The sequence below is a fragment of the Mastigoproctus giganteus genome, chromosome 6 (assembly GCF_048544385.1).
Source record: "Mastigoproctus giganteus isolate SK-2022 chromosome 6, ASM4854438v1, whole genome shotgun sequence".
In the NCBI taxonomy this organism is placed as follows: Eukaryota; Metazoa; Arthropoda; class Arachnida; order Uropygi; family Thelyphonidae; genus Mastigoproctus; species Mastigoproctus giganteus.
The window spans coordinates 37410240-37433426 of NC_143580.1; the positions used below are offsets into that span (position 1 = coordinate 37410240).

Below are 23187 nucleotides of genomic sequence, written 5' to 3' on the forward strand. Positions count from 1 at the left end.
CTAACGATTTTACTCCTTTGAAACATCAGGGTTGTTTACTTTTGCCCATTACCAAAAGCTTCAGTTTTTCATTGCCAGCCATATTTGCACCAACCAAGACTGGCCAATACCACCTAAACATTTATCACCTTTAAAAGTCAGTGTCTTGTTCGGAAAACATTTAAAAAACAGATCTATTTCATCAACGTTGAATATGTCTTTGGGCTCGTAGTCCTCCATAATGTTTTTTCAAAACTTTCTTTCCAATGGGTATAGTCTTCTTTGATTGAAACTTCGTTTTCATCAGAAATAACTTTTTCGAGTAAGCCATGGCGCTCTAAATTTTTCCAGTCAACCAGAACTGGCTTGGAATGCTTCATGCCCCAGAAAAAAGATGCACACTCCATAGCCTTTTCTTTTATTAATGGCCTGATATTGGCACATTTTAGTCTCAAATCAATTTCAACCACTTAAAAACTGCTTCATCTACATCTTCACACAAGCAAAATTTCTCACCCTTTTGACTGGGTCTGGTTTCCTCAAACATTTTGAAAATCGAGACAGTTTTTCAGAATGGTTAACACACTTCTGTCAGGAATACCAAATTTTAAACCAATTTCTTTTCTTTTTTTTTAATGCCCCAGTCCTCTAATAACATGCTTACAGTAGAAAACAGGTTGACCAGAGCCAATGTCTGCATCGGGAAGATGCCGTAATCTTTGCCAGTGGCTTTGGACACATAGATAGCAGTTGACCATTGTGACTTCTTGGTACAGTGGTGTATAGGTTTTATTTCTTATTTTTAGCCATTGCTGACTGACTGCTGGGCAAAGGCCTCTCTCAAAACCTTCCATCTTTTTCTATCCAGTGCCGTGGTTGGCCAGTTTCCTGCTGGGTTTTATGGCTACCCCTAAATTGTAGAATGTTTTAGCTCTTAATTGGTGGAATTAATCCCTCTAGCTCTTAAAAGCCAAAGGGATTAATTCTTAATCCTTTTAGCTCTTAATTTGTGCTTTCTACAGCATCGGCTTTATTGCCTAAAGGCCAGAGGCATGAACAATGCATACCAGGTATCTTGAAATTAGTTCATTATATGGAAATTTTCTTTGTTATACAGAAACTATTTTCAGTGTAACGACCAAGGGGAAATCAAAAAACGTTCAATACATAGAAAAATTCACTATATGGAAGTTCATTAAAGAGAGGTCCAACTGTATATTATTTGAAAAAAAACCTTGAAAAATGTATACAATGTGTCTCTAAAACTATGCACACGTTTTAAGAAATAAATCAAATTAATTATAAACCTTAGCGACTATTATTATTTGGTGTGTACAGAAGTAATAGTTTGTGGCATGTAGTTTACTACTGCAAATGTTCAAATTTTCCACATTTTGCTTCTAGGTACCGTTTACAACAATGAGCAGTTGAATGACAGACATTCTCCTATATATTACTGTCGAAATAGTTTTGCACACCAATGTAATTTCATCCTTTAATTGCTGGAGTGTGGCTGGTTTTCTGCTGTACACTACATCCTTCATATAGCCCCGCAAGTAGCAATCAAATCTTGCTAAATCAAGTGAATGTGTGGGAATATTCCCCACACTTCCTTGTTGGCCTATATACTAGTTTTTGACGTGATTATCACCTATCATGGTGATAATGTTTAGATGCCCCATCTTGTCGGTAGCAAACCACTTCATTCCCATACAGCTCATAAATCATGGGCACAATGGATATATTAAGCATATAGAGGTACATGTCACTAGTAATTGTCCCTTCAAAAAAATATGGTTCAATATTTCATCAATTCCCCTTGATGAAATACCACACGAGACTGTAACTCCTGGTAAATTCACTATCTTCTCTACTTTATCACGGGATTAGTACGCGCAATTATGTCAATTCACTCTACAATTCAGCTAGAATGTTGCCACTGAAATGTTACCAGGTAGAATGTTGCCACAGTCTCATCTGAAAATCTTGCATCCTCATCTCATTCTTGCTTTGAATCATTCACACAACTGAACTTGGCAATCTGGATTATCCTCATTACTATCATATAGCAGTCTTGGCACATAAGATTTCCACTTACCTCTTTTGAGAATGTAGTGTACACTTGGTCTGCTGATTCCAGTCTTGCAAGCAGTTCACCTTACGGATTATTATGGTGATCATCCAAATCACTGCAATAAGGGGATTCTTTATAGACACCAGTGACTTCAGACATTGTTCCTATTTGTCTGAAGCTGTGGTATAACAGTCAAAGGTGCCTCCGTAGCCAGGTGGGAAGGAGCAGCAGTGCGTAGCACACTCTTCTTGATTAGACCGGGGTTCGAGCCCGTCACCACCAAATACGGAGGATGCGGAAAGGTCAGGGAATGACCACCGCATATTCCCAGAGCAATATGGCTTTAGTTGCTAATGCTCCTAAAAACCAAATAACAAGCAACATAACAGTCAAAACATTATGTATTGCACTTGTTTTTTTTTTTTTTTTTTTTTGGTTTTTTTTCTGAATTGTATTTTACTTATTTTAAAAGTTAACCTAGTGTTATTTATTTATTGAATATTTCTAATTGTGCAAGATAGATTAAAGTAGTGCATTTTAATATTAGTTTTTAAATAATGCAGTGTTCAGTGTATCTTCTCAAACTCAAACATGTTTATCTCATCCTTGCATTTTCTTCAGTTTAAACGTTATGGTTAATAAATTGAGGACTAACTTGCCCTAGATGACTGTTATTTGCATCAACATGTCAGGGAAAGTACTAGAGAAAAGAATATCCTAGACCTCATCATCACACATGACTCAGATGGCATAACAGGGCTGACAGTAGAGGAACCAGTAGCAGGAAGTGATCACAGAGTTCTGCGGTGGATGATGACGAGAGAGATAGCAGAAGTAAAAGGCAAAGGAATGGGTTTTAATTTCAGAAAAGGAAATTACGATGCCTTAAGGTACTACATGGCCTCTATTAACTGGGTAGATATCGTGCAGAAAATAAATACATTTGAACTGTGGTACGCTTTTAAAACATTAATCACAGATGCCTTGAATGCGTATATACCATTAAAAAAAATACTCCACGAGGAGGGTTCCAAGTTGGATGGATAGTGAAGTTGCCACATTACTTGAGCAGAAAAAGGTGGCATGGAAAGGTTACAGAGCAATAAAAAGTACTGAAGCCTATAACAGCTACAAGGTGATGTGTAATAGAGCCACAGAAAAGGTTCGACAGGCAAAGGCAGTTTATGAGAAATCACTAGCAAACAGAGAAAAGAGGGGGGATAAAGAATTCTTCACATATATAAATGCCAAGAAGAGCAGGACAAACCAGATCGGACCTTTACGTAAGGGAAAGGGGATAGTATTAAATACACCAGCTGCCGTTGCAGATGAACTCAACAGTTATTTTGCATCGATATTTACAAATGAAAAGCCTTTTGTGGCAATGGGAAATTGTGGGAGCGAAGTTAAAAAATATGTAATTAATGTTATTGAAATTTCGCAAGATTATTTAATGGAAAAACTTTCGAGCCTACAGACCAGTAAGGCTCCTGGAGTTGATGGAATATACCCTATAATCTTAAGGGAGGCAGCAAGCGAATGCATTGAACCATTGAGGCTAATTATGCAAGCATCACTAGACTCTGGGGAGATTCCCTTGGATTGGAAAAGTGCAAATGTATCTCCCATACATAAGGGTGGCTCTAAAAGTGAATTTGGAAATTATCGACCTGTCAGTCTGACTTATGTAAGATAATGGAGTCGCTGGTTAAAGATGCATTGCAGGATCATCTAGACAAGACTGCAGCAATAATTCAGACACAGCATGGGTTTGTTAAGGGAAAGTCTTGTCTGACAAATTTGATAGGTTATTATGATGTGGTTACAAAGGAACTGGATGCAAAAAATAATTTTGATATCATATATTTGGATTTCAGGAAAGCTTTTGACACTGTTGCGCATGGAAGACTATTGTACAAATTGGAGCAGAATGGTATTAAGGGTAAGTTGCTACAATGGATAAAAGGATGGTTAAGTGCGAGAAGACAGAGGGTGGTAATCAATGGGTGCTGCTCTTCTTGGACTAAGGTTATTAGTGGAGTCCCACAGGGTTCGGTGTTAGGTCCACTGTTGTTTTGTATATTTATCAATGATATTGATGAAGGTATATCAGGCTTAATGTCGAAGTTTGCAGATGATACAAAGGTTAGCAGGGTTGTTAATGACAGTAATGGCAGTGTGCTACTGCAACAGGATCTGGATAATTTGGGCAGATGGGCTAAGAAGTGGCAACTGAAGTTTAACCTTGACAAATGCAAAGTACTGCATATGGGTAGAAGTAACCCCAGAGAAACGTACCAACTGTGTGGTACTACACTTAAGGTGGTAGAAAATGAAAAAGACCTGGGAGTAATTGTTCAGGCAGATATGAAGTTTTCTGAGCAATGCAGACAGGTTGCCAGGGCAGGTCATGGGGTTTTGTCAATGATATATAGGAATTTTGCTAGCAGGGAAAAGGAGGTGATTATCCCTCTGTATAAGGCAATGGCCAGGCCATGCCTTGAGTACTGTGTACAGGTCTGGAGGCCTCATTTTAGGAAGGATGTAGATTTACTTGAGCGTGTACAGAGAAGGGCAACAAGATTGGTGAGGGGAATGAAGGGATCCTCTTACCAAGAGAGGCTTAAGTTCTGCAAATTGCAGTGGCTGGAGACTAGGCACCTGCGAGGTGATCTGATTGAGGTATATAAGGCCTTGAATGGGTTGAGCACGCTGAATTCTGATGGGATCCTTCCACTTGTTCAGATTACGAACCTAAGGGGGCATAAATTCAAATTAAGAAAAGACAGATGTAGAATAGATGTGAGGAAATTTGCCTTTAGCCAGTGGGTGGTTAATTGCTGGAACAAACTTCCATCTGTTGTTGTGGAAGTTGATAGGTTGAATAAATTTAAGGAGGAACTGGACAGGCATTTGGAGGGAATGGTGTGATTTTTTTTTTTTTTGGCTGATGCTGCATAAGCTCATGCATTTGCTTTCTTGCATCACACGCCACTACTACTACTACTACTACTACTACTACTACTACTTCAGTAGTAGGGAAAATCATGGAGGCAATAATCAAGGGTGGAATTCAGGATCATTTTAATCGAATTGAAATTCTCAACGATACTCAGCATGGTTTTGTAAAGGGAAAATCATGTTTAACAAATCTGGTTCGCTATTTCGAAAGGGTCACTCACGAGCTGGATTTAGGGAATAATTTTGACATTGTTTATTTAGATTTCAGCAAAGCTTTTGACTCAGTCCCACATGAGCGGTTGCTTTATAAGCTGGAACAGGTTGGAATCACTGGGAAAATCTTTAGATGGATAGAAGGATGGCTTCAGGGCAGGAGGCAGAGGGTTGTGATAAATGGCTATTCCTCAGATTCGGTTGATGTAAGAAGTGGGGTTCCCCAAGGATCAGTATTAGGACCACTGTTGTTTTTAATTTTCATAAACGACATCGATGAAGGGATAGAGGGCGTGATGTCTAAATTTACAGATGATGTTAAAATTGGTAAAGTAGTTAATGATCACTGTCAAGCTGAGCTTCTTCAGAGAGACCTAGATAGACTTCAGGAATGGTCAGAAAAATGGCAGCTATGCTTTAATCCAGCAAAGTGTAAGGTATTACACCTGTGAAACAGTAATCCCAAAATAACTTATTCACTTGGTGGAGTTCAACTAAACCCAGTACTGGAGGAAAGGGACTTGGGTGTTACAATACGGTCAGACATGAAATTCTCTGAACATTGTAAACAGGTTGCAAGGAAGGCCCATGGTGTCCTATCGAACTTTTGCAAGTAGAGATAGGGATGTGATAATCCCATTATATAAGGCTTATGTTAGACCACACTTGGAATACTGTGTTCAAGTATGGAGTCCGCACCTAAAGAAAGACATCGAGCTTCTTGAAAGGGTGCAAAGATGGGTAACTCGCCTGGTTAGATCGGCAAAAGGGTGTCCTTATGAAGAAAGACTTCGAATATGTGGGTTGCAGAGTTTGGAAACTAGACACCTTAGAGGAGATTTGATTGAGGTGTTTAAGGCTCTGAGAGGCATCAGTAAAATGAATGAGGACGAAATTTTCAAGATTATAAATGATGCTAGAACTAGGGGACATAAATTCAAGTTACGGGGGGAAATGTTTAGATTGGACTGCAGGAAGTTTTATTTTAGCCAGTGAGTTATAAATTACTGGAATAAGTTGCCTTCATGGGTGGTAGAGGCCGACAGTTTGGGGAAATTCAAAGGTCATCTGGATAGTACTTTCGGGTAAGGGAAGCGCATAGGATGATAGGTTTAATTTCCTTTTTTTTTATTAATTATTATTATTATTATTATTTTTTTTTTTATCATTGTTTTGTTTGAATTTTTTTTTTTTTTTTTTTTTTGGCTGGTACAGCATAAGCCATAGGCTTTCTTGCACGATGTGGCCATTACTAATTCTAATACTAATATATTTTTTTTTGGCCACAAGTTTCTTGACTGCCACAAGGAGAACAGTATGGTGATTTTTCCACTTTTCACAGTTTGAGAGATACGGATTTAAATTCTATCAGAGATTGGAGGAATTTTTAAAGGTTCCTTCAGTTGGATCTGTAGTTAGCCGATTTTAAATGGAAGGAGTTGGGTTTTCACATAACATGCATATTGGCCTGTGAGCGCACACATGTACAAGACAAACAGTATGCTGGTCCACTGGGACCAACATACTGTGGCCAATGTGCTAAAAATTTCTAAAAAGAACAAGGTAGTCCTGAGTTCATTCATTTATTTTATAGGCAAATATAGCTTTGTTACATTAAAATAATAACATTATAGTATTCAGAATTCTACCGTTCTTTTTTGGATAATCCTATATAAAAAAAGTCCCTGCAATATCAAAAAACATGCAGGTTTCATTTGTATATTTCAATTCTAACACCATCATAAGGAAAGTGATTAATATTATTTCTTGTGCTTGTGATTGTTTACGATTGTCTAGTTTCTTAGTTTCTGTGTATCTATTTTGAAATTTTTTAAATGTTTTTTATTATATTTTTTTTGCAACTAGTGGAAAGCACATGATGGTGTGATATTAAAGGTGTCCTGGAATCCTAACAATAATTTAATCTTGTCTGGAGCTGAGGACTGCCGCTACAAAGTTAGTAATATGCAAATGATATATACAGTGCTTGTTTAATTAATGTTGTTTAAAATGTAGTAATGTAATTGTTTACCTGTACTAATTTATAAATGATCCATTAAAATGACAAATAATTTTTTTTAGTTTTCCAGTAAAAATAATCTACAGATATTTAATTCATGATTTATGAAGCATTATTATATTTGTTGGTGCCTCCATAGCCAGATGGGAAGGAGCAGCAGTGCGTAGCACACGCTTCTTGATTAGACTGGGGTTCGAGCCCATCATCACCAAATACGGAGGATGCGGAAAGGTCAGGGAATGACCACCGCATATTCCCGGAGCAATATGGCCTTTGTTGCTAATGCTCCCAAAAACCAAATAACAACAACAACATTATATTTGTTGCTAGTATCAGCTACTGTATATCAGCTGTTAAAATAAGTCTGAGAAAACAATTTTTGCTCTTGGAGAATGCTTTTTCATTAAGGAGGCATGAATTTTGAAATTAATAAATAGAGAGAGAATAAATTGCTAATAATAAACAAAATCAAATTTGTTTATATAGTTCGTATATGTAAAAAAGGTTGATAAATGAAATATGTTCAGTTAGCATCCTGTTATCCCTCATGGGTAGCACAGTAGATATAATTACCATCATCCCACACTAGTGGGGGGGCTTAGTTCAAATTTCACCAGTGACAAGAAATTTTAATGCACTTTTATCAAAAAAGTGGCTAAGTTAGTCAGTATCAGGCTGGGGTTGCATTACTTAATCGCCAATACTTTTTTTTTTTTTTTTTTTGTGTGTGTGTGTTTTTTTGTCTGGCATACAGGCAAACTAACTAGAGAATACAATTACAGATATGAGGTGTCAGCCATGTGCATTTCCATTTACTTGGACTTAATCCATCCATTTAATCATCTTCCATGATTTTATTCAATCAGTTATGTTCTTATGGGATTAGGCCTTTATTATTGAAACTGATGATGAAATTTCTTCCCAACAAGATTGCTACAGAACAGTTGGTTGAAGTCTTCTCTGCTCTGATCAGTTGTACTGTAGCTATATCTTACTGCACTCAGTTGTACTCTGTTCCATTCCACATTAATGCTGAATATTATAGGTTCTTCCCTAAGTTACTTACTATTTAAAATCTATATTAATCCACTTTTTAACTATATTTATCATTTGGATATTCATGCACTTCTCTTTACTGGTGATCTGGAATTTGCTTAAATATTTCTTCCTCTTCTTATCAGTCCTACTCAGAATGGATGCTCGTACCCAGGTGGACAGGAGCAGCAGTGTGTAGCACACACTTCTTGATTAGACTGGGGTTCGAGCCTGTGCCCACCAAATACGGAGGATGCGGAAAGGTCAGGGAATTACCACCGCATATCCCCGGAGCAACATGGCCTTAGTTGCTAATGCTCCTAAAAACCAAATAACAAACAAACAAACAGAATGGATGCTGTTTTTTTTTTTTTTTTTTTTTTAATTAAAATATGCAGTCAAAGAGTGATTACACCAGTTTCTCTTTTCTTTTTTTGTTGGTGATTTCCTATTAATTTAAAAATTGAGGAAAACAGCATGCAATTTTCACTCAGCTATCATTGATAAACTTGATCATAATTACCACAAAGTGTGACTTATACTAGTTTCACTCCCATTGAACTAGTAAACTTGTTGTTCACCCTGAGGTGCCTCCGTAGCCAGGTGGGCAGGAGCAGCAGTGCATAGCACATGCTTCTTGATTAGACCGGGGTTCGAGCCCCTGACCACCAAATACGGAGGATGCGGAAAGGTCAGGGAATGACCACCGCATATCCCCGGAGCAATATGGTCTTAGTTGCTAATGCTCCTAAAAAAAAAAAAAAAAAAAACCACAACAACACTCTGAGTATTGTGGGAAGGAAATCCAATGAGAAAGGTTGATTCTTGCACTGTTATGGGGGTTTACTTTTTCTCAATACAATCACAACATTTCATCCAAAGTATGCAGATTGGATCTAATTAAGAATTATTAGTTTCTTTATTTTAGGCCAACTACTTATTCTGTGTTATCTTCATTCAATCCTTCTGATTAGTGTTTGTTTTTAGTTGTAGATACTTTCTGTTTATTGTTTTACCCTCCTAAGAAATTAAAATAATTACTGTATAGAAATTCTGTTTCATTCAGCTGGTTGTATTACTGTATTTGTTATTGTTGTATTAAGCTGTTGCTTCATAGCACTAGAAATCTTTTCTTCTCTCTGACTAGTAATGACTTACTCTTAAAATGCCTAATATGTAATCAGACTATAATTAAAATAACAGTTATTTCCTTTCAGATATGGGATAACTATGGTCGAATACTCTATGTCAGTGCTGTACACGAATATCCTATAACTGCAGTTGCATGGGTTCCAAATGGAGAGCTTTTTGCTATTGGATCTTTTAATACGCTTCGACTTTGCGATAAAGCTGGAGTAAGTGATTTTGTTGATTTCTGATAATTAATCTGATAAATTCATAATTAAATACAAATTGTTTAATAATTTTTTTTCTATGTGTCAAAACATAAGCAGACCACATCACAATATATATTTATTACTTAATCCGCTTTTGAAAAATAGATACTGTAGAATATACAAATATTATTTTATGAAATGTTAATTCCTGGTGTTACTGTCTATGCATTTATATAAATAAAGTTTTATATCTAAAAACTATTTAAATAAAAGAATTTTAGTAGTGGTAGACAGCTCCTAGAACAATTCATGCACACTGTAGGACTCAGTTGTATGGGGAATGTTCTGAACAATGTTAAAGTAGGTTCTGCTGTTTGCTCTTTTCTCCTATTATATCCAGATTTTGTGCCCAGGTTGTTATTTCCCACCATCTGCCTTTTGCTCTGCAGCCACCTATCTTAGAATCTTACCAGTAATCCCAACCTGTTCAATGATCATATTGTTTTGTTTATTGTTAACTTTCAGACTAATTTTTCAACACTGAATTGCGATCAGTCAGAAGTAGAAAATTCCAACATTGTCCATTTTGCTCTTTCCTCCTTAATGATTCCCCCAACACAACTAGATGCCTAGTTTTCAAACTCAGGAGCTTGAAAACTAGGCCTAATAGTTCTCTTAATGAACCGTCTAGACTCATATGGACACCTCTTTGGTATTCCCACCAGATGAGTCATCTATCTTTGAATCCTTTCAAGAAATTCAATGTCTTTCTTTAGATATAACCTCCAGACCTGAACACAATGTTCCAAATGCATTCTCACTTCAATTGACTTTAATGATGCAATAATCTTTTTCTTATGATACAATCAAACATGAAGGTGTTTATACAGTCATATACCTACATGTTTGACTGTGTCATGACACCCAAATCTCTATCCTCGTTTACACCCTTCAGCTCCATTATTTTGTAATTTTCTTCCTTACATTACTTTAAAAAAATGAAATTTTTGTTCAGTTTTATGAGGTTTTCATTTTGGTTTGTAAGGAATTATTGTATTCTGTAAGGTAATAAAGTTGTTATTAATGCTGCCTTCTGGAATCAAACTGCTTATACCCTAACAGATCTGACAATGAGTCTATTAAAAGATCAAGTTCATAAAGATGTTACATAGAAACTTAAAAATTTACACACTATGTTGGATACACAAAATTTTTAATGCATTGACATTTCAAGGATTATAATACAAATTCTATCTTATCAGAATGACTGAATAGAGTTAAAGAATTTCATCTGATATTAACAGTTTTGTAATTGACTTCATAGGCCCTCTAAGCAACCATGTGATTGAAATTCTAAGAAAAGTACAGGTAAGACAAGTACAGGCATTCCCCGGCTTACATAATACCCGACTTACAAAAATTTGACTTTACATAAGTTTTTGTTAGCCGGTGAAAACTTAAAAAAAAAAAATCATGGAAATATATTTTGCATCCCATAGGAATAAATGGAGGCATTGTGAAAATATTGTAATGTGAACCCAATAACACATTGTTTTTTTTTGGTAATTCGTTGCAAGACCTCAGAAGTTGAAATTTTCGCTATATAACTAAACTATTTATCTCTCTAAAAGGTTATTTTTATAATGGAAATTGCACTACACTTTCATTGTTATCATATGTTCCGTTATAAAAATCAATCTTGAATGCCTTTGTGATATTTTTCTAAAACACATTTCTGGAGGTCACTACCATAAAACAATAAAAACAATTTGCACTTTCCGGGTTTATTGGGCTTTTCTGTTAGCGCAATCTATTATAAATGGGTAGTAAACTCAATCTTATTGCATTTGCAATAATACCAATAACTAGAATTCTGTGGGTTTTAACGTTGTGGTATTATGGTGAAATGAGTTCTCTTTTACTGAAATCTTCACTCATATAAAAAACATAAATAAATTTTCAGAATCTTCTCTTCATTCCTATTTACTTATTACAATGGTGAAGGGAAAGGGACCAATGGAAAGTGCAAGTGCTGGCAGTGCTAGGAAATGAAACAAAATTGATTAAGAAATGAAGATGATTAATTAAGAAGTATAAAGCAGGACAAAGTTTGTCATCTATTGCACGGAATTAGGTCTCACTGCTTCAGCAGTGAATACTATTTCAAAGGACATATAAAAGAACATGTTAAAGGATCAGCGCATTTAAGATCAACAGTGATCACAAACCAGCATTCATGTGCTATATCAAAGATGGAAAAGCTATTAATAATATGGATGGAAAATCAGATTCAGAAGCAAGTGCCCCTGAGTCCAATGGCCATTCAGGCAAAAGCAAGAAGTATTTATGAAGATATTAAGGATAAGTACAGCGAACCCCAAGCCAGGTCTGTGGAAAGCAACGGGTGGTTTAATAGGTTCAAGCATCGCACTGGTTTCCAAAACATTAAAGTATGCCGTGAAGTAGCCAGTGCCGATTCTGCAGCTGCAGAGAAATTTTGGGATGTGTTGGAAAAACCCCTTCTAAATCTCCACAGCCCTCAACTCTCACAGCGGCATGCTTATCAGCTGGAGAGTTAATTCTGGCGACAGTGCTCGAAAGGTAAAATTTGGTGACGTTATGCCTGTCTTCTCTCTTTTTGTAATTTTATAATTTTGAAATTTTTGTAATTTTGTGCACTTTTGTAATTTTTCCTGTGCATGAGATAAAATAATTGTATAAATAATTCTATTTACATGTTTGTTGAACATTTCTTTTTTGCTTCAATCAAATTCAGTGTGTATAGTTGCAAGTGCTGCATAAGCATTTAGGGAAATTCTGACTTATGTAGAGTTCCACAGAATGCAACACTTACATAAGTCAGGGGGGTGGCTGTAATTTGAATTGTTGAACATTTCTTTTTTGCTTCAATCAAATTCAGTATGTATAGTTGCAAGTGCTGCATAAGCATTTAGGGAAATTCTGACTTATGTAGAGTTCCACAGAATGCAAAACTTACATAAGTCAGGGGGGTGGCTGTAATTTGAATTCTGTTAGGATGGAGACCAGAGGAAATATTGATTCTGCCTCATTGCATTATATGAGCAGTGATTCTTTTGCAGTAACATAGCAAAAAATAGTATTGTGTATTTTAATTCTTAAGTTAGTTACCTTATAATAATTTTCGTTGGTAAGAATATTTAAAAGTGCATGTCTGGGTTTTGTTGCCAGAGAATTAAAGGACTTTTATTATTAAAGTGAAAAAAAATTGGTTTTCTATTCTTATACACATTAAAAATTTTGAAATTCTATTGGTTTCAATTAAAAGGCACTGGGGCCTATCTTGCTCATTTTTAGTTTAGGCTATTTGTTGTTGCCACCTTTTTTTTTGTCAAACTTTTGAATTTGATGTTAAAATTGGATTAAGTATTATTGTTTATAGGTTACAATTTCTAAATTTAAATTTTTCCCTAATCGGCTGTTTTTTTTTTTTTTTTCAGTGAGAAAGTTTTTCTCTCACTCTAGTCTAAAACCGCCATCAGTGTACTTTTGAAACAAACCTATAATGATTTTATTTGAACAAAAAAAATAATAATAATAAATAAATAAATAAATAACAGCAGTTGTAGAATAAGCAGATGCAGCACAGACTGCCTCATTCAGCCAGCTGTGGTCTACAGCTAAATGCTTGCACTGAAGAATGAATATTACATACCACAGTTGTGTTTGCTTTGTTTTTTTCTTCAAATTAAATCTTTCTATGTTTGTTTCAGAAGTACATCTAAGATGATTTTAGACCAAACTGAGGATAACTTTCCCATTGAGAAAAAAAAAGAAGTTAAATTAGTCAAAATTTAAATTTAGAAATCAAAAAATATAATTATATATATAGTCTAATTTTAACATTGAATTCAGAAATTTCATCCCAGAAGTGGCAAAAAAAAGGACCAGATGACAAATAGCCTAAACCTAAAAATAAGCAAAATATACCCTGGGTGCCTTTTAATAGAAATACTATGTATATAAACATTATACCACTCCATATCTGCTATATTTTTACCATAGATCCTTGAATATTCCTTTCTCCAGGAAAGTTGATGAGTTATGTGCTTTTATTCAGTAATACTTATAATATTTTAATATAGATACTCTACCAAATTTAACTTTTGTTCTTGTTTCAGTGGTGTTATTCTTTGGATAAACCTCAAACCCAAAGCATCTTTAACTTAGCATGGTCTAGTGATGGAACACAAATTGCTGGAGCATGTGGAAATGGCCATGTCATTTTTGCTCATGTTATTGAAGGGTACTATTGTTTTTATACAGAATTTGTTATTAGCTAAGTTCTTACAGTTAAAGTTTGGCTTCAGGTTCTCTTTTAGGTGGTTCATTGAATTTAATTTTAAAAATGAATTTAAAATAATATGATATATTTTTATGAGTAAGTAGTTGCTGTTGTAAGTTCTAAAATAATATTTCTTTCTCTAAATGTTAGAACTTTATTGTAGGGTGCATTTTCAACCACTTTAGCATTATATTAAGGAACAGATGGCTTTATGGGCTGAACAACAGTGGTGGAATTAATGAATCGCAACTTCATTTTTCCATAGCCCAGTTGTCTCATTAATCTCTCTATTTCTCCATGTTGAATATATTTTATATAGTTTTAATTTCATGTATGTGAGGATGACTATAAAGGAATTTCATTCAAAATCACAGCTTGAAATTTCTGTTTTAAAAATTTGTATTGATATAAATATATTTTTCCAGAGATTCAACACCATGCTGCAAGAAAATATTGAGATGTCAGAAAATTTTAAATAATATTAAGAAAATAAAGTATTAATAAACTTTTCGTAAAACACTTTCCTTGATGTCTCTATCTTATTTGACTGCACTTGAATAAATTTTTTCATTTATAGTTATTCATGTGCTGTCACTTTTAAAGATGATTGAGTCTCAAAAAGCATTAATAATAAGAAAAGGTCATTAGTAGAGATTCTATATACTATTCATTGTAACGTTATTGTAACATTTTACAAATGTTACAATAACGTTACACTGTTCATTTTTTCCTTATTTTCTGCAAAGTGACCTAATTGAGGTGTAGTCTGTAAAAATTAATGTTGATTGCTGTTCACTCATTTCGTTTAATTATTTTGCCTTATTCTTGTATACTTTTAATTTGTTTCTTTCCACTGTGATACTTTCCTTTCCCTCTTTCAAGCATTTTTTTTTTAAATATATGGTGCAAATTTTTTGATATGTATATAATGCAGATTTTTGATATGTATATGATGCAGATTTTTTGATATATATATATACGTGATGCAGATTTTTTGATATATATATACAGTTGGTCGTCGACTTACGACCGACTTCCGTTCTGACTGACAGGTCGTAAGTCGATCTGGTCGTATGTCGGCCATATATTTATTAACAGTATTTTTTAACCTTTCTAATCTTTTTATCATCTTTATGATTTATTTTTATAATCTTTTATTTTTCATTTTAAATACAGTAATGTTTTTATCTTTTACTTAGCGATACTGAATATACCTTCGTTTCTACGCCTAGGCTATCTCTCTCTCTCTATGAGGTTAAATTCAAACGTTCTCTACATTTTAATTGGTTTATTATTCATACTGTTTATAAAAAAACAAAACTACAATCTATAATTATATTGTACATAATGTACTGTAAACACAAAAATACAATCTAAAATTAATGTAAAAATTAATACAAATGAAATTTACAAAATCAATTTTCAATCTTTGCTTGTGCTGGGTTTGTGCATCGTCAGGGCCATGTTCTTGAGTTGAGGTAGGAAATGTTTCTTTATAGAGACATTATGCAAAGAAAATCTTTTTTTAAAAACGCTTAAACCACCCAGTACTAGCCTGAAAATCTTCTGTGTAATCGTCTCCGGCACGTGATTTTAAACTGAAACAAACTTCTAGCCTTTGCTTGCACTGTGTGAAGGCTCATGGGTGTATGTTTTTTGTATTAAATCTTCCATCCACATAAACAACAATTTCTCCATTTCATGGATGGGTTCCTGTCGTTGTTTGGTTAAAATTGTAGACTTAATAAGTGCAGAACCTTTCACAGCTTCCCGAATTCTTTCTTTGTCCTTAAGTATCGTCAATACCGTGGAATGTGATAACTTCAAGTCACATGCTATCGTATTCACTTTCTTTCCGCCTTCATACTGCTGGATAATTTTCATTTTACAATCTAAATCAATAGTTTCCTTGACTTTTTAGCTGGCGTATATGTAGATGAAGTCATTTTCCTTTTACTAAACATTTTATGCGTATTTCAGTAGAATTTTAATTAATACACCACACGCAACAGATACTCGAAAGCGACTGGGTGTATGTGAGAGAGAGTGACTGGGTGTATGTGCCTGGTGCTGTCTTCAGGCCTCCCGTCATCGATTAATTTATTTATTATTATTATTTTTTTTTTGTGGTCGTAAGTCGCATAGGTCGTAAGTCGACGACCAAGTGTACATGATGCAGATTTTTTGATATATATATACATGATGCAGATTTTATTTTTCTTATAGGCGAATAGAATGGAAAAACTTTGAAGCAACTGTAAGAGGAAGAAAAACTATAGGTGTTCGTAATGTAACAAATGAGGTATTAGAAAACCTTGATTTCAGAGATAACATAATTAAGGTGTCTTTGGAATATAATCATCTTGTAGTAGTGACATCAGCACAATGTTACATTTACAGGTGAGTGTAAATTTTATATTTGAAGTTGCCCCGTGTGTTTTGCATAAGTATATAAATGGAGATAGGAAACCACTGAGTTTATACTGCAGTACCATTATACTGTAGAGATTGAAAGAGCAAACTCCATTTATCAGTAAGAATATTTAAACATTCTTATCAATAATTAGAGTATTGGAAGTATAGCTGCTTATTCTCAACTTATTTTGAGGTGCAGATTGTGCATAAAATTTTTTTAGATGCTTCATGGTATATCCTTATTACTTCATCAGTGACTGGAATGGCAGCAAATGAAAGGTTATGCATTACTATAATACAATAAAATAACTTAATAATCTAAGATTATCAGTTAAGATTGCTTTATAAAAAATTGATCAGCATTAAATTTTACTAATTATGTAAAGGTGCAGAAAGATTTGAATTGAATATAGGAAAACATAAATTCACTTGAAATACTCACATTGATCAGAAAGGCCAAAGATTTGACTAATGAATTAATAAGATTGTTTGGAGGGTCTGTATATTATGCTAAAACTCCAGTGTATGGGTGTGTGTACACACACACTGGAGTTTTAAAACTCTCATTATCAGGTTGTTCTTTGTATAATCTGGTTACTATATTAAGCTTTAAAGGATTAGTTATCTTTAATCTACTTAGGTGACTAAGTAGATTAAAGATTTGCTGATTGGAGGAATGAATGGGTGATGAGGCAGATGTGCAGAAATTAAATTGTCTTGATTCGTGTATAAAAATCATTGCTTTTTGCTCTTTTTTTTTGTTATACATTACATTAGCCAAAGATTAGTCATTTTTGGGCACATTATCATATATGCGTAATGTGCCTACCATTATCACCCTGCCTGTCTGTCTGCATGTAACAGCTCAACTCCCAGTGGATGAATTTCATGAAATTTTATATTTGGGCCATTTGAGAAAGATTTGAGCCATCTCAAATTTCATTAAAATCAAACCAGTAGAAATCTGGCAGTCATTATTTCTTTGTCTGTCTTCTGTCCACATGCAATAACTTGACTCCAAGCAGATGGATTTTCACAAAATTTTATATATAGACCTTTCAGAAAGATTTCTTGAGTCTTCCCAAATTTCATTAAAATGGGACCAATAGAAATCTGGCAATTATTATTTCATTTTTCATACATATCACATAATGCTATTTTTGTGCATATGTCACATCGCCCATTCATTCCACCAACAAGTGAATGGCAATAAATATAATGTCCAGTGCTTCTGCTGCAGTATACAGTATGTGTTTGCCTCTACTAATGCTAATGTGTATATTGTGTATGTGTATGCTTCCTATTCTAGTTGAAGCACTGGATATTATGTTTATTGCCATTTGCTGATTGGAGGAATGAATGGGTGATGAGGCAGATGTGCAGAAATTAAATTGTCTTGATTCGTGTATAAAAATCATTGCTTTTTGCTCTTTTTTTTTTGTTATACATTACTTAAAAGATTTTTCTGAAATACTGCAGAAAAGTTTGCTTTCTAACCCGGAGGGGCGCCTCCGTAGCCAGGTGGGCAGGAGCAGCAGTGCATAGCACACGCTTCTTGATTACACCGGGGTCCGAGCCCGTCACCACCAAATACGGAGGATGCGGAAAGGTCAGGGAATGACCACCGCATATCCCCGGAACAATATGGCCTTAGTTGCTAATGCTCCTAAAAACCAAAATAACAACATAACAACAACAGCTTTCTAATCCCATTACCAGACATCTGTTTGTTAACGAGACCATAAAATAGCCTATTCTTTAGGACTGGATATTTTACGTTAATACCTATTATTTTTCAATAATTCACTTAAAATCTTCTGTTTTACGGGTGGGGGGTTCAACATAAGTTTTGGGACCTTCTTAACTGGGAAGGTGGAAAGTTTTGGGATGGGGAGTGGATGATGGGAACAGTGGTTAACATGTTTAAGCCTATTTTTGATTTGGGTTAAGATGCTATTTTTTATTTTTAAATCATTTCTGCCTCACAAAACAACCTAACCCAGAATTCAGAGATTTCTGTAGTAATGCTATTGCCTTTCAGGAGGTAATCTGTAAAGATTATTCCTTTCATTAAACATGTGAAAATTTAGCCAACATATGTGCACTAAGTTTTACCAATTTCATTTAATAACCCTGCATAAACAATAGATATCACTTTCAAACCTGCTGAAATAAATGTTCAGCATATGTAGGGATCTAGACAGAGGAATAGCAACTAATCTGAAACTGGCGATTAATGTGCATCAAATATTTTTCTGGTGGGCGTGTAAAGCCCTGCATCACTGGTGCTGGGTTAATCAACATGCTTTGTATTTCTTACTGGACTAACTACAGAAAATAGTTAAATGTTTTAAATAGTTAAATAGAAAAAATAAACCATTGTCCTCTTTAATTTTTTTTTTTTTTCCCAAAGAAAATGAATTATCCATTCATAGTTTTCCTGCCTTTTTCATACAATTGCTTGCCTCCTCTGTAGCCAGGTGGGCAGGAGCAGCAGTGCATAGCACATGCTTCTTGATTAGACCGGGGTTTGAGCCTGTGACCACCAAATACGGAGGATGCAGAAAGGTCAGGGAATGACCACCGCATGTCCCCGGAGCAATATGGCCTTAGTTGCTAATGCTCCTAAAAACCAAATAACAAACATACAATTGCATAAGTACAATTCTGGAACTATTCTGGCTGGATAGCACAGAGCATCTGTGAGTTGCATCAATAGCCTCTTGTTTGCTGTGGAAGTGATAGCCTCTTAATTTTTTTTTTTTTTTTTTTGAGAAAATAAAAAATTGCATGGCGAGAGGTCAGGCAAATAAATGGGATGTGGGAACACAATAGTATTATATTTAGTGAATCCTTATTGCATAAGAAATGAGCTGTGTGCAGGCACACTCTTTTAAAACAACTTCCAACCTTACTGCCCACTCTGCTGAACACTTTTCCTGAATTACCTTTTGCAACCAATGCAACAGGTGATTTCACAGTGCTACCTTGTGGAATGAATTTATAGTGCATAATACCACTATTCTCACAAAAAACTTTTAACATCACTTTCATGCCTTCTTTGTGGGTTAAAGGGAAAACACCAGGTCTCATCCTTGGCAGTAATGATATCTTGGAGCAATGGATTGTTATCGCACGCTGTTATTAGATCAACACATCATTGTTCACTCATTGCATTCATCATCAGTAAGCATCCAAGCACCACATACTGAGCAACCAGATGCACATTCAAATCATCACTTAAAATTTCATGACAGATTCTGTGTTGAAATGTTTAAAACCTCTACAAGTTAGCAACAGTCACAGCTAACTGCTAACTGCAAGTTAGCAACAGTCACAGCAGTTCTGAAGTATGATTTATGTGGCTATTCCAATATTTTCAGGTATACAAGCAGTTAAAGTATGATAAACTTTCTCTTTGAACCTATGCTGCCATTACACAGTAGTACAAGATGGGGAATTCTCTTTGTAAACCTGACAGATAATTTCCAATTTTTTGGAATGTTTCCTTTCCTGAAGTGATGGCAAAATTTGATGTTTGTGTGCATTGTTCCAAATTTGACATTTTCCATACTCATAAATAATGATGAAGTATTTATGAGTAGTGCATTTCAAAATGCACACAGCAATGAATTATCTACCAAGTGATTAACAAACTTTTACATAAGTATAGATGCACTTATGTGAGACATGCAGTTTGAAAACAGCAAATCTCACTGCATTTATTTGCTGCAGCACTTGTGTGGCCAATTCAGGACCCTCTTGATTATATTACATATCAAACTATGTTATGGAAAACAAAATTACAAGATTGTTCAATTGTTCAAAGTTTTAAAAAATTAAAATGCTTCTTTTAGCTGTTATTGGAAGCATTCTTTGATGGCTCTCTTAACTTCAGCACACAAATTGAAACAATGTTCTTTTAAAGCTTTTTTAAGTCAATGAAAATTATGAAAGTCACACAGCAACAAATTTGGACTATATTCAGGGTATACAAGAATTGCAGTGCATATTTTGAAGCAAGGCCTGAATTGGCTTGGCAGTGTGTGAGAACATGAAGCAGAATAATTTCTTCTGTTATTTGTCAGCTGTTTATGTTATGCTGAGGCATAAGCAGCTCAAATTTTCAGCATACTGAAAGTTTTGAGTTAATGATAATATCAAGTTCTGTATAGTTTACCAGCATGGTGGGCAAAGAAAATAGTTACCATAATTTTTCCTGTAGAAATCTGGAATTGGCTTTTTTTTACTATTGCAGAGTGAGGGTGCTTCTGCACCATTCCACTGCTTTCCTGCCCACTTTGCAACAACAGTTTTTGATAGCAACCCCTACCATACTGGTCAACGTTCTGTAATGAATTTCTTATGGTTCTTGCCCAGTTAAAAACACATTTGCTGCATGGCAGTCCATTTTAGTTGCACCATCTCTTTGAAATTCCATAAGAAAAATTACTCACACACAAAGAGTAAATGAAATGAAGCAGCTCTTTTTATGAACTAGCATTGTGACTTGTTTTGCACATCTGTTTTCCTTGCTCTATTGAGAACACTCACAGGTCAGATATGTTTTAATTGAATAACCCTCATATGTTGTATTTTGAACATACATTTTATTGGAAGGGGATCTTGTCCCTGTTTTCTGTACTTAAAATAAAATTATTCTGTGAAATAACTGAAAAATATGATATATGGCACTAAACAACTATGAAAAAATTTTCAGTAGAAATACAGTGGATTTCTGTGTTTTTTAATGCTGATTTTGAAAGTGTAGCTTGTTTTTTTTTTCCTAGCACCCTCAGTTAGAGGATATTTCTTATTTTATTTTCCACATCCTTAGATTTTGGTTTATCCACATAAATTAGTTGGACAGCTGATCAAGTTCTGGAATCAAGAGTTTTCTATCCCTTAGATCACATCAGTCAAGTATTCTAGTAGTTTTTATACTATGCTACATCCACCTGCTCTTCACGTGTCAGATGAATATATAAAGAAAACCTCCCAGACAGGTCAATCAGTAAGGGTTATAAGTATGTGAGCTGACATTGTTGCATATTAATAAACTTGTAGTAAACATATTAGTAATTCACTAGATAACATTTGTTATGTGTGTGATGATTACACAATTAAATTTCACAGACAATCTATAACTCCTGTCAAAGATTACAATCTACAGAAGTTCAAGTCCAATGTCAACAAATATCTTCTTTCGTCTTCTCAGTCTCCAACCCAAGCACGGTACTAAGTACTATAGGTTCTAATACCTCTCGTGTTTGGGGTTCACATAAAAAAAAAAAAAAAAAAAGAAAGCATGTAAACATTATTTCGGGTGATCAGGACAAGAAGCAAGCTCCTCATTTATGCCGCACTGATTGTGCTTTGCATCTTAAAGGCTTGTTAAAAAATAAATGTAACATGTCACTCCATCTGCTGTTCCCATTTTCTGGATGGAGCCAACCAATCATATCAAAGACTGGTATTTTTGCATACATCATGTTGAAAAAATTGAGAGAGGGAGAGAGAGACAGACAGACAGACAAAAAAAATTGACTATCTCAGTATTGCATCAGCCATTGGACCAGTTAATCACAGTGATGAACTGCCTGTTCCTATTCTATTCTTCTAGGAACTTGGTCAGTAGAAGAGGAAAACACAGATGACCCAATAGAAACAGTCCATACAAGCTCTGAATTAGCATACAGATTCCCAGATAGAAAGAAGTCTCATCTTTTAACCAAAGCGAATTAATCAATCTTGTGCATGATTTAAATATATCTATGGTACAGGTAGAGCTTTGGGGATCTAGGCTGAAGGAATGAAATTTACTGCACAAAGGTACAATAGTATCTGAATTTCATAAATGACAGAAAGAGCTTTATTCATATTTTGCTATGGAAGATTCATTTTACTACTATAATGTTGTTGATGGACTGCTTGACACCCTTGGAAGAGGAATAATTCAGAAGAATGGAGACTTTTTGATTCTTCAACATTAATCTAAAAGGTGTGTTACTCCACAGTAGAAACATATATCCATCTGTTCCAATTAGCACACGAAAGAATCCTATGAGAACATGGAACTTCTCTTAAAATGTATAATATGATAAATACTAGTAGCACATCTTTGGAGATTTTAAAATTATCAGGATATCCTTAGGTCTACAAGCTGACTATACAAAATGTTGTTGCCTTTTGTGCAGGTGGGATGGTCGTCAGAACCATTCATTACAAAATTAAGATTTGGTCCCTTTCCTTGGAACTGTACCTGGAAAGAAAAATGCCCTCCACAAGCCACTAGTTTGATTGAACAAACATATTGTTATCATCTCTTCACATAAAATTAGGTCTAATGAAGAATTTCATAAAAACTATGGACAGGAATGGAGATGGCTTTCGTTATTTAAAACTAAATTTTCCACATATTGGTGATGCTGAAATCAAAGCAGGTGTATTCGTTGGTCAGCAGATCAGCGAGGTACTGAAAGATGTACATTTTGAAAGAGTGTTATATGCTTTGAAATTAGTAGCGTGGAAATCCTTGTAGGAAGTTTGTTAACATTTTGTGAACAATAGCAGCTGAGAAGACAACTGTAAAACCTTGACTGAGAATTTATTACAAGCCTACCAAAATCTCAGTTGCAATATGTTTCTAATAATACACTTTCTCCATCCCATTTAGACTTTCTCAGATAACTTGGATCCATTAATAATGAATCTGTGAACCCGATAATCTGTGAACATTTTCAAAATATTTCTACCATGACATTACCATGGAAGGTGGATGCCTGATTAGCTGACAGACTATTGCTGATTATTACAAAAGAAAATATAA

At 34.8% G+C, this 23187-nt stretch overlaps 1 protein-coding gene across 1 annotated transcript in view; it reads left to right on the forward strand.

Moving 5' to 3' along the window:
* Positions 1–23187, forward strand: part of Oseg5 (intraflagellar transport protein Oseg5) — a 118284-nt gene that overhangs the window by 33085 nt on the left and 62012 nt on the right. Inside the window, exons 6-9 of the mRNA XM_090376143.1 lie at positions 7094–7183; positions 9500–9637; positions 13780–13904; positions 16170–16343. Coding sequence (XP_090232269.1) covers positions 7094–7183; positions 9500–9637; positions 13780–13904; positions 16170–16343 — 527 coding nt within the window. The remainder of the gene's footprint in view (positions 1–7093; positions 7184–9499; positions 9638–13779; positions 13905–16169; positions 16344–23187) is intronic.